Here is a 12,363-nt window from a genome sequence, read left to right as displayed (position 1 = left end):
ATCCTTTGAATCGTAGTTGTCTCTGGTGTAAGATTATGTTAGTATTCTGAAGTAGCAAATTTAGTCCGTAAACATTCTCGTGGTAACCTAAAGCAACAAGAACAGCAGCGATCCTGCACAGTGTTATGTAACATGTGCAGAGGAGTGAATAATGCCTTTTGGATATGCCTTTCTTGGCATTCTTCATCACAACCCTCCTGAACAGGAAGGGAGAGGGAAGATGACTGGCTGAGTTTTTAAACACCTGTATTTTCTGTTCCAGCATACCAACTGTATTCTAACAAAATGAACAGCTAATATCCATTTGGAAAATATAGCTCATTTCAGTCAATTCTTCCACTTACTTATCCTGCTTTCTGTAGGGTTTTCCCTAGGCTGCACTTTTGGCCATAACAATGTTTTTCTCCGAACATTCTGGTCTTGTATATTTGTCTTTTCCTGCCACCCCCATGGTTATGCAGTAGCCAGCAAAGCTACCTTCAGGTTGCATTCCAAGTAAGAGAGTTTATAGTTTTTTCTTCTTTTCTCTGTAGGTGATGGTGCCAACGATGTCAGTATGATCCAGGTGGCTGACACTGGTGTGGGAATATTGGGCCAAGAAGGCATGCAGGTAGTATATACAAAGACAGCTGCAAATGTCATCAGATTCCATTTTAAATTGTTTCAGTTTTAAATTGTTTACCCTGGAGGCCCAGTGGCTCCACAGCCCATTACTGAACACGAGCAAGATTTTGCTGCCTGAGCTGACACCCAAGCCTTAGCACTCTTCCAGCAGTGCTAAGAAGCTGAATGCTTCAGGGATTCAGACTCCAAACAACAGAGCTTGCTGAGTATCACCAAAATCCCTATTACTTATGTCCTGCCAGGAAACAAGCAGCCTAAGCATCAGTGATTTCTGTGCAGTTGTGTGGTAATAATAAAGACAGCCACATTCCTGCCTATGTTGTTGGGCTGAGCAGTTTGTATTAGTGTAAACTGTTGTATGGAGGGGCTCAGATCTGAGCGAGGGTAAGACTGTAAGCACTATGTGTAAAATAAAAAAAAAAAACAAGCAACAAAAAACCCAAACATAAAATACAACTTTCCATCAGCTGCTAAGTTGCTCATTTGGCAGTATCTGAAGCTTATCTTTAACACCCTGGACATGACATATCCTTTCCTTCATGTGCATTGCAGGCTGTGATGGCAAGTGACTTTGCAGTCTGTCAGTTCAGACACCTCAAGAAGCTGCTGCTTGTCCATGGTCATTGGTGTTATACCAGGCTTACCAACATGGTGCTTTACTTCTTCTACAAGAATGTGGTATGTAGCAGTCACATCCCAGGGCAATCACATTTTGCATATTTGAGACCACTGAAGGTTTAGTGGGGCTTTATTTTTTTTTTTTTTTTTTTTACTGTGAACAGTTTCAAAAAGCACCAAACAATTCATTTTCCGGTTTATGTCTGCAGAGACCAGAGACCCTTATTCCTTGGACTGAATTTCTTACTCAAGTTATCTGATTAAACAGCGGGTAACGGGTGTTAACCAGTGTAGTGGTAGCATGACTATTTAAACAAGTCATGTCCAAGTGTGAAATGTAAAGCTGTGACAAGTTTGAAATGTGTGCTAGTCAAATATAATCTTGAAGTGTAGGATTGGCATGAACTCTACAGCATTTATAATTATTTTTCCACAGATTACTGTGGAAAAGATCTGCATGTTTTCCTCCTGGCTTTTAAAACCCTTGTCTATGGGTAACATTTTGTCATGCCATCTTTGACTTTCCAGGCCTATGTGAGCCTCCTGTTCTGGTACCAGTTCTTCTGTGGGTTTTCAGGCACATCAATGACTGACTACTGGATCTTGATTCTTTTCAATCTCCTTTTTACGTCGGTGCCACCTATCATTTATGGTGTCTTGGACAAAGATGTGTCCGCAGAGGTACTTCTGCAACTCCCACAACTGTACATGACGAGCCAGAAATCTTTGGTAGGTTAAAGAGTGCTTGGTCTGAAGCAAATTGGAGTAGTCAGCATTTGAGCCATTTCTGTCGGTCTTTCCTTCATGGTTCACATCAGGCAAACATGAAGTTTAAAACCACTTTATTAGAAAAAACATCTAGGCTTGTGATAGAAAAAAACAAAAGCTGTGATTTCAAAAGTTTTTGTAGGCTCTTTTCAGCCATATGCGCCTAATCTTATCAAATATTTGATGATAAGAGAAATTAAGGACTTCGGGGGAAGCATTGTACTAGATAAACATTGTTACCAGCTTGTTCAATTCGATCACTGTCTCAGCTGTCAACATTCTTCCTCAAAATGCATTTCTTCTGAGCATCTGGGCTTACTTTCCAAGATGAGGGCCCTAGATACAGTTTTTTTCACTGTTGTTTACAGGTCTCAACTGCCACGCTATTGAGGCTGAAGGTGCACAAGAAGTTGGGCAGGGGGACATAGCCGAGGCAGCTGACCCCCCACTTGACCACATGGATATCCCATATCGTATCATATGCTGAGCATCATGCTCAGTGTATAAAGCTGGGGGAAGAAGGAAAGGACACACACACACACACACACACACACACACACATTTGAAGTGATGGTCTTTGTCTTCCCAAGTAACTGTTACTCATGATGCAGCCCTGATTTCCTGGAGATGGCTGAACACCTGCCTACCCATGGGAAGTGGTGAATGAATTCCTTGTGTTGCTTTGCTCACTCACATGTGGCCTTTGCTTTCCCTGTTAAAACTGTCTTTATCTCAACCCAGAAGTTTTCTCACTTTTATTCTTCTGATTCCCTCCTCATCCCACTGCGGGGGGAATGAGGAAGTGGCTGTGTGGGGCTTAGTTGCCAGCTGCAGTTAAACTGCAACAAATGCTTAATTAAAATCGTATTTTTATTATAAAAATTGAAAGCAGTGGCATACTGAGCCTGAGACAGAATAGATAATGGTAACCCAGAGAGAGGAAACACTTGAGCATATGAGTCATCTAAAACTCACCATTTTCTTTATGATCATAGCTTTTCAGTGACAGACTTGATTAAGAAGCATTTCTTTACAGAGTGGTCAAACACAGAAACATGCTTTCTAGAGAGGTGGTCCATGTCCCAGGCCTGTCAGTGAGGCATATGAACAATGCCCATAATAACATGCTCTGAATTTGTCAGTCCTGAAGTGGTCAGGCAGTTGTAGTTCTCTTCCAAATGAAATACACTGTGCTGTGCTGTTCTATTCTGTTCTAACAAATGCTACTATAAAAACGAGCTGTGACATGCAGTGTCATCTGCCTAATCTAGCAGAAGTCTAGGTCTGGTTTAGAAGGGAGAAAAAGATAAACAGTGAGGAAACAATTTATTCTGTTTGTTTGTGGACCTTTACGTTTCTTTTTACATATCCTTAAGTACTTTATGTTGCTTGGTTTATGATATTTTTGCTAAACAAAGTTGTCTTTTAGTACAAGTCTGAGTCCCTGCAGAGTGGCTGAGGCATATCTGTGCTTTGTCAATCCAAGAGAGTTTTGACTAAGTAAAGGTTACAAGGCCTCAGATTTGGCCCTTTTTTGTCTTCAGGATATGTACAGTGAGCTGAGCTGAAGGTTTTGAGGTAGCATAATCACAATTACTGCATTACAGAAGTTCTTCCCCCGTTTTTTCCCTTAACTTTTATCAGAGTTTTTCTCTTTTGTTCATCATTGCCTTGCTCTGTGGTTGGAGTTGTTAAGTAGTAAATCATATCACTTCTTGCATGGAAGCACAGTGAAATAATTGCTTTTATTAAATGCAGTATAGAAAATCAAGTGCAGTATTGAAGAAATAAATGCTTTAAAAGATGTAGTATCACAGTATTGCACCATGATATCACAAGTGCACAGATCTGTACAAGCTGTAAAATGGACAGTAACTTGGAATGATGTTCAGTATTTTAAAGCACTTCGCGGACAGGCAAATAAGGTTCCCACACCACCTCCAGAGAGCAGTTCAGTTCTTGAAAGAGCTGGATTGCTTTTTGGAGAAACACATCCCTCTCCACTAATTGTAGACGAAGCTGGGTGACTAGGTTGCTCACCTATGTGTCTCAATCTAGGACCTGAATATATATTTTAGGGCAGATGCAACTATATGATTTCGTAAGTGGTTGAGCTGTCATAGCAGTTTGCTGCCACTATGTGAGGAAGGCTTGCTCCTTCTCCTCCCTTCTTTTGTTTCCATTCCCTGTTTTCACCCACATAGTTAAACTACATTCCTTTTTGCGAGCTTGATTGTCCCATGAGATCTTCCAGGAGCTGATTTAACTCACTAAAACAGCAGTGTGTTATTACAGCAGAAAAGCAAATTGGTTTCTCATATTCCAGTGAGTTACGTTATCTCAGAGGAGTCCAGTCTGCCCAGGGAAGTCAGCCAGCACAAATTACTGAAGTCAGCCAGCATATGTACTCAAAAAGAAGGGGGTGGAGATAGAAGAAAGTGGGGTTTGGTGTTCAGTGATGGTAAGCTGCTAGGGTAATTCACTGCACCCTGTCCTCCCTGCCTAAGTACTCAGGTGAAGGCTCTGGTAGGTCTTTTCTGGCAGAAACAGCTGTAAGAACAGTTAGCTGCTTGTGTGGAGTGAGATCTTTATTCTTATTACCATAACACAGAAGATTCCTCTTCATTGAGAAACTATCTGGAATTGCTTCTGAAGATAATCTTTCCTCAGATCCAAATTAATGCTAATTAATGATGCAGCAATTTGTTCAATTTGTTTATCTGCATTTATCTGTTTTTCTTACAGGCTTACTTGCCTTCAACATTCTGGATAACCTTGCTGGATGCTTTTTACCAAAGTATTGTTTGCTTTTTTGTGCCTTATTTTGTAAGTGTTGGATATGAGACACATTTATACATTTTGATATACTAAAACCCCAAATTAGAGAACAAAATTTTTTAATTTTACTTCTTAGTATATAAATGTGCACTAACGGGACATAATTGGAACTGAGCTGAACTGCTGATGGAGGGGAGATTTAGATTAGATATTAGGAAAAAAAATTATTCATTATGAGGTTGGTGAGGTGCTGGCACAGGCTGCCCAGAGAAGCTGTGGCTGCTCCATCCCTGGAAGCGTTCAAGGCCAGGTTGGACAACCTGGTCTTTGGCAACCTGGTCTACTGGAAGGTGCCCTGCCTATGGCAAGGGAGTTGGAACTAGATGATCCTTAAGGCCTCTTCCAACCCAAACCATTCTATGATTGTGTGGTATTGAAAGTATTCCTGCCACTTTTAAGTATTAGGACTATATGTAAAGAATGTATTATGCTGACCATTGGCTTCCTTTACAGACATACTATGGCTCAGACATAGATATTTTCTCTTTTGGAAACCCTATAAACACAGCAGCACTCTTCATAATACTGTTCCACCTTCTCATTGAATGCAGATCTGTGGTGAGTACTTTGTTTCCAGAAGAGTATATTCCTAACAGAGAATGTGCATACAGCTTTCATTAAAACTAACAGAAGAAAAAGCTTCATACACAAAACAGAATAACTATAAAAGTGCCAAAACCTAAACCAAACATTTCATATATGTGACCATGCAAGCATTCCTAATGCATCTGCCATTGGAGCCAATAGAATTACAGATATTACTAAAGTTAACAAAATTTGGCCTCAGAATTATTTGTAAATAGTGAAAGGATTCTGCCTTGTTAGGATACATTGGTTTTGAAAGTGTCAGTTTTGCAGATAGTAAAACCAGCCAGCGATCAATCTGCTTAGCCTTCATTAGTTCCCAAAGCTTGCATCTCAGTGTGAACTGTTGATGCTGAACGCTTGGAACTGATGATCTGCTTTGTGGCCAGGATAAACAAGTCAAAGGTGTGTTTTGGTACCAGAACTAGAGAACCAGTACACTACAGAAATGCTATTCCAGTTTTTAGTAAAGTCTGTGCAAGCTAAATCATGTGCTTTAGCTTGGCTAAATTTACAGCCCTGAAAAGGGTAATACTTGGCTTTCTTGCATAATTTTAAAGAAAATAAATACAATAATATTTACAGTCCGTTCATATTTAGGATATAGAGTAATGGGGTTTATTTTTTCTTTGTCTTTTTTAATATATATATATTTTAGGATTGTTTCACAGTGGATAAAATTTCAAGTTGGGATTCAGTCTTTCCTTTGTTCTGTTTGGGAGCATGGAAGCAGTGATAAATTGCCTTTATTGAGACTATATGAGTAGCATGAGTGTATCCACATTTAGAATAGAAAACCGGTACTTAAATGAGTTTTATTTGATATTTCAGAATGTTGGCAAGCTGTCAGACCGATGAGTGTTGGTTCCATAGGAACTATTATAGCAGTTTAGGTATAAAATTACAGAAAACTCAAATGTATAACTAATCAGTGTCTCAAGCAAGATATAGAAGAATGATGTCATGTAAAGATCTCACCTCCATTTGCTGGAGAAGGCTTTCTTTGCTGCCAGTGGATGAGGTGGTCATCTAAGGCAAATGACACAAAAAAATGTCTTTCCCAAAAGTATCAAAAGCTATGTGTGTAGTAGAATAAAAAAAAAACCTAAATGGCTGGGTCACCGATATGCTGTAGGAAGAAGGCTCCATTCTTCCTGGAATGTTATGAATAAAATGGGAATATTGCGTGAACGGATCTATCCTCTGCTACATGAAGCAGCTATCCTTGGAGGAAGAATGTATGCTTGTTCATGTATGCATGTGTACACACTAACACATGTTACAGGTCTTCCCATTTGCAGCTTAAATCTGATTTCTTTCCTTTTCTGAATTGCAGACTTGGATACATACAGTAGTTGTAGTTGGCAGCATACTGTTTTACTTTGTCTTCACTCTGGCCTTTGGGGCAACCTACAAAACTCACAATCCATCATCAAATCCTTATTGGATTATGGAACAGCACATGACAGACCCAGTATTTTACTTAGTTTGCCTCCTGACTACTTGTGTTGCTCTGCTACCAAGGTGCGTTTCTGTTTTATAATGCTAGATTGCTATTGTTAGCAAAATTAGTTTTCTTTGAGTCAGTGATGCTATAAATCCCTCTGTCTAGAGGTCTTCCTCTCCACCCTCAATATAAAGAAAATTTCACAACTTGACCAAGCCATATGAGGATAGCTCTTTAGTGCCATGTTCTGAAATTAAATTTCAGTAAATAAATCATTTTGTCATTTAGATTAGATTATTTATATTATATTGCAGATTATGTTTCGAGATAACAAACCCAGTAGTCTCTAACCACAGACTTACAGAATCATAGAATGGTTCAGGTTGGAAAGGACCTTAAGATCACCAAGTTCCAGCACATCTGCCCTCGGCAGGGACACCTCACCCCAGACCATGTTGCCAAGCCTCTGTCCAACCTGGCCTTGAACACTGCCAGGGATGGAGCATTCACAACTTCTTTGGGCAACCCATTCCAGTGCCTTACCACCCTCACAGTAAAGAACTTCCTCCTTATAGCCAACCTGAACTCCCCTATTTAAGTTTAAACCCATTACCCCTTGTCCTGTCACTACAGTCCGTAAATGTATCATTTATATGGTTTATAATTTCTATTCAAATCAGTTAAATTAGTGATCAAAGTTGACCATGTACTATATATAGAAGTACTGTGTTGTGTCTAACTAACTTAAGCTTTTCTACTTGAGTGATTTAAAGTAGAAGCATGGAACCACTGCTCTCACACATACATCTTTTTCCTTTGTAAGGGTATCTCTCCCCCCTTGGTGAGAACTGTGACACTACTGGGTGCTCTACACTTTCTGGACTGGGGAAGGGAGATTGCGGCTTTCACTGGAGTTTAAACATCAGTTCTCCTACAAAGGGACAGATGTTAGACGCCCTATTGACTGAAAATACAGTGCAAAAATCTATGGTTATTAAAACCTTTGCCCAACCTAAGTTGCCAATTAAGTCAGTTCTAATATGAAATATTCCTAGAGTTTAATTCTGTAATATCATTGGTACTTCATATTTCCCTTACTGCATGTGATGCTTTGTTTCTTAGGCTTTCGCCGTCTTGTTCATTCTTGCTTCAGGTGAATTCTCTGGCTCCTGCAAAAATTAAAAATTTTGGAATGATGCTTTACTTACTCTTCCCAGGGCTATTGGTGCTATATTGGAAGCATGAATTTGGTGCCTTTACTCCTGGGCCTGACACTAATATGCAGAAAGTTCCACTTCCAGTGTAGTTGGGACCCCAGCCATTCACTGAAGTTGCAAGTGCACAGTGCTGCAGTAACATCTGTAGGAGAACAGCATTCAGGACAGAAAAGTGGAAGCCCCTGAGATCAGTATTTGTCTATAAAAATGCCACTTTTCAAACGTGTTCTGGTGCTGTTGCTGGCCTGATACTTTATGTTCACAAAACAGCACCTGCTAAAACTTTTAGAGGCTGCTGCAGGCTCATGGTTGCTTGAATGGTGTTTGGTTTTCTTTAGTGTTGCTGGAAACTGTTTTGAGTGTGCTTCTGAACAGTTTGTTTGAAACTGTGTTTATTTTGTAGATATTTGCTAAGAGTTCTCCAAGGAACATTGTTTCCATCTCCGGTCTTGAGAGCCAGGCACCTTGACAGTCTAACCCCAGAGGAGCAAAGGGAAGCAATTAAGAGATGGAGAGATGACTCTGTTGTAAACTGTAGAGTGGAGCTCCATGCTACTTCTGGGTCTTCTAGCTCAGTCACAAGTGCTGTGCCAGAAGAAGAAAGCATTGCCAGTGTTTTGACAACATCTAAAACACCGTTATAGGCCTGTTCAAGAGATGGGTTAGTAGAGGACACCTCCTTACCAGACATTCAGGATGAGTCTGGGAACACAAATGGCTTGAACTCTGAGAAGATGGAATTCCTGAATTCATCAAAGAAAACTAATTTAGACTCATTTGGTGGTAATAATTCATGTGCCAAAGTCTCTGTGTGTGATTCTGAAGGGGGCAGCAGTGCTGTTGCTGCAGCATAAATCAGGTTTGAATTCTTTTGTGTGAAGAAGATGCTTCAGTGTATGTTACAAAGTTGGAATGTTAACTATTTTAAAAACCAAGAGTAATAACTGATGATTTATGCTACATTGTGGTTTTTTCTTCAGCCAAAGGAGATGATGCACACACTTCCTTAAAAGCTTTTTTGTTTATAAAGATTTTCTGTAATTTATTTTGATGTTCAAGATTTAAGTGGCTGGGTTGCTTTTTATATTTTTTCAGTCAATAGACTTTGCATACTGCTTATTTCTTGTATGCAAGATTGCACAATACCTCATGGTGTTCTGGACAGGATGTTGCATAAATACAGATTTGCAGGTAGGCCAATCTGCTGCCTTGCATTGCTAGCCTACAATCCTAGCATTCCCTGGGACTCACGGCTTTATGTATGTATGATGTAAGCAGAAGGGCTGCCATGCCAGGGGGGTTGGAACTAGATGATCTTAAGGTGCTTTCCAACCCTAACTACTCTATTATTCTATGATTCTATGATGTAGAGTTACTGGTTGGCTTGTTGAAAGACTCCTGCAATATAGTAATTTTATAGCAATTACTGAAATACAGTAATTGTTTTAACCACTGGGGTCCAGTTTGTTCCCCAGGCTATTGCACAGGCCATCTTAGTGCTGGCCAGACATGATTTTAACCATCAAAAGGGCAGCCCAGATGAGGCATATGTGTCATGCACCTCCCTCACTTTCCTCTTCCACAAAAAAACCCAAATCCTAGTGAGGCCTTTTGTTCTCTGTGACAGTTCATGCTCCTGCTGTATGCCTCCTTTTATCTCCATTGTGCTGTTTTCATGCAGTCTGCCACTGACTGGACTTCTTTTCTGCCTCATCCAGCTCAGATGCTGGTTGCCTGACTTTTCTCTAAACTCTACCTCATGCCTACACTGTAAAATTGTCTGCCAGCGGCAGTGGGTAGCTCCAGTCTGCCTTCAGGTCTTTAGAAATAGCAGCTTCTACCTGATGACATTACCCTCTTCACTCTCAGGTGATTTTACATTTAGGTGCTTTTATAATGCACAGCTGAAGTATCTTTACAGGCTGTTAGGAAGAAGGTATAACCCATTACATGTCCTAGATTTGAGCTCTGTTGTTCGTCTCTCTTGCAGATGTCCTGCCCCTACCAATTCCCACTGCTCTGCACACTGCACAAGAGCTGGCTGAAGTGCATGTGGGGGTCTGGGTTCCAGACCAGCATATTGCCTCCTTATTACTCCTTCCCCAAAAAGTTACATGGCCAGTTTATGGAGGAACTTAGGAAACTGTTTGGATCTACTAGCACCTGTTGAAATAAACAGTTTCTTCTAACTATAGCTGCTAATGAATTCTTAGTATTGAGCCCATTTTTTGGTTCTGTTTCATTCCAAAGCTTTCTGCTTTCAAACTGCCAAGATTTGTGTGTTCAGGCACCGTGTTTGGGGCAAGGGCACTGCTTTTTAATTGAACCATGAGCTTTCCATGTCAATGATCAACATTACATATTCCACATCTTTTAAGATCTTGGAAAGAATTTAAACAAACGCTGTGAGGTCTGAGACAGCTGCTGCTATGCAGGGCAGATACTGGAGGCATGCTAAGTTCATTCAAATGAAGGTCACCACATGTTACCAAAAGTTGAAAATGGTTCTGTTTTCAAAAGGTAGAGTATAATTAGGGCTGACTGCATCCCTAGTGTTAGTGAACAGAAAAATACCCTTTTGTTTAGCCTATAGAAGGAAAACAGTGAAAGGAGCCAGTGATGACAGCCATTTCTACAAATACATAGATATATATTTTTTTTTATTTGGTTCAACATATGACAAAATATTTTCTGTAACATGTAGCAGAAGGTTAGTGGGGACCTTTGAAGTGATGGCAGGCATTCAAATTCTAAGATCATGTGGAGCTTGTTGGTTTGCAGTTACGATTTTCAGATGTTTGTCTGTAGCCTCCTTCTTGCTGTGGGGGCAGTGTGCCAGGAGTGGGCTCCAGGTGTCCCAAGTAAAACATCTTGGCTTGCTCTGCAAGCTATGGGGACTTGTGAGGTGTCCAAGAGGAAGATGCAAAATAGTCAGCAGGTTGCACAGGGAGACGGTACAAGGGCAGAATCACACACAAACAGACTCAGTGAAGTCCTCTGCTCCACAGCCCCACACAGGCTCAGCTTTGCCCTTATTGTTGCCAGCAGATGTTCTCCTGTTGTAAAGAGCTCCAGAGAAGCAGGCCAGGCCAGTGCTCTCCTGCCCTCAAAGTCAAATACTGGTTTTGTTTCTGTTGCCTCACCTGCATGTTTTTTTGTGCCTTAAATCTATGGGCTTTCTTCACCTGTGGCCACAGAGAACAGGTTATTCTATTCTGTGGTTTTACAAGTCTATGACTGAGGCATGCTGAGCTCTCAAGGAGTAGCTCAAGGACTTGCAGTGAGCTGAGGGACCACAGGGCTCCACTTCTCCATCTGCCACTGTAAAAAGGAGTGTGGGGGACAGCACTGGCCTGTGACTGCCTCTGCTGCAGGAGCAGAACCTGCCAGTGGATTTGGCAGGTATCTGATCGTTTAGCCTCAGGAGGTTGCATGTGTGTCACACAAAAGCTGTAACCATTGCAAGTACCATCTTCCAGAATCTTCTGTGAGTGTAAGCCATGGCATTGAAATACCTGCCCAAGAAACGTGACAGTCACCTGTTGGATATGGGGCTGACTGACTGCATGATGCCTCTGGGACACTTGAATTGCTATTCTGTGGCTTCTACAAACCTAATCACCCCCTGCTCACTGCTTGGTGTTGTGGAGCTTCTGCAATGGGTTCTGGAATTGGATGAAAGATCATTCCATCTGTATGTTGAGCATGCCAGACCCTGCAGGTTACCTTGAAACTTCAAATCCAACCTGTGCTGAGGTTATAAGTGAGTACTGTGGTACCACTTGAAGTGGTCCAAGATAACATGCACACATTCTATTTTTCCTGGTTATGTTGTTTCACTGATGGTGTGTGTTGCTTAAACTTGTCTGCTATAGGCTGTGTTTCTTTAGAGGACTTTGACAAACAGTCTAAGTGCTGACATTATCTGTTGTGTAAAACCCAGTCTTTTTTTCCTTTTTTGTTTCTGTGTGGACAAACAGCAGAAATCTCTAACACAGAATCTCTGCCGTGATCCCTTGCTGTTTTTCACTGAAAGGGAGATGAGGGTTGCGAGTCTTCAGTTGAAAGCTTCACAATGGTAACTGACCATATCCAAAGGGCCAAGTGAAGAGTGAAGGCAGATCACTCTCCCTTTGCTTCTCAGCAGCTGAATGTTGTTTCCTTTATTTCTTTTTAGCACTGGAGACATGAGGCTCCCCTGCTGGCTTCTGCACTTTGGCACAGCATGACCTGACTTTTCCATTTTGAAAACAGGCTTTTTAAGAT

The 12,363-nt window shown here is 41.0% G+C and overlaps 1 protein-coding gene across 2 annotated transcripts in view; it reads left to right on the top strand.

Moving 5' to 3' along the window:
• Positions 1-10,303, top strand: part of ATP10D (ATPase phospholipid transporting 10D (putative)) — a 54,439-nt gene extending 44,136 nt beyond the window's left edge. The window contains exons 17-23 of one of the 2 annotated variants that reach the window (XM_062607599.1): positions 534-610; positions 1,171-1,302; positions 1,771-1,971; positions 4,756-4,836; positions 5,302-5,406; positions 6,770-6,957; positions 8,501-10,303. In XM_062607599.1, coding sequence (XP_062463583.1) covers positions 534-610; positions 1,171-1,302; positions 1,771-1,971; positions 4,756-4,836; positions 5,302-5,406; positions 6,770-6,957; positions 8,501-8,741 — 1,025 coding nt within the window. In that variant the 3' untranslated portion in view covers positions 8,742-10,303. The remainder of the gene's footprint in view (positions 1-533; positions 611-1,170; positions 1,303-1,770; positions 1,972-4,755; positions 4,837-5,301; positions 5,407-6,769; positions 6,958-8,500) is intronic. The other variant, XM_062607608.1, reaches the window with a different exon arrangement.
• The last annotated feature ends 2,060 nt before the right edge of the window (positions 10,304-12,363 follow it).

This window comes from Pezoporus occidentalis, unplaced genomic scaffold (assembly GCF_034315485.1).
Source record: "Pezoporus occidentalis ecotype Australia unplaced genomic scaffold, CSIRO_AGI_Poc_V1 ctg1, whole genome shotgun sequence".
Taxonomy (NCBI): Eukaryota; Metazoa; Chordata; class Aves; order Psittaciformes; family Psittacidae; genus Pezoporus; species Pezoporus occidentalis.
The sequence above is the reverse complement of the archived record's forward strand: the minus strand, read 5'-3'. Positions and strand labels throughout refer to the sequence as shown.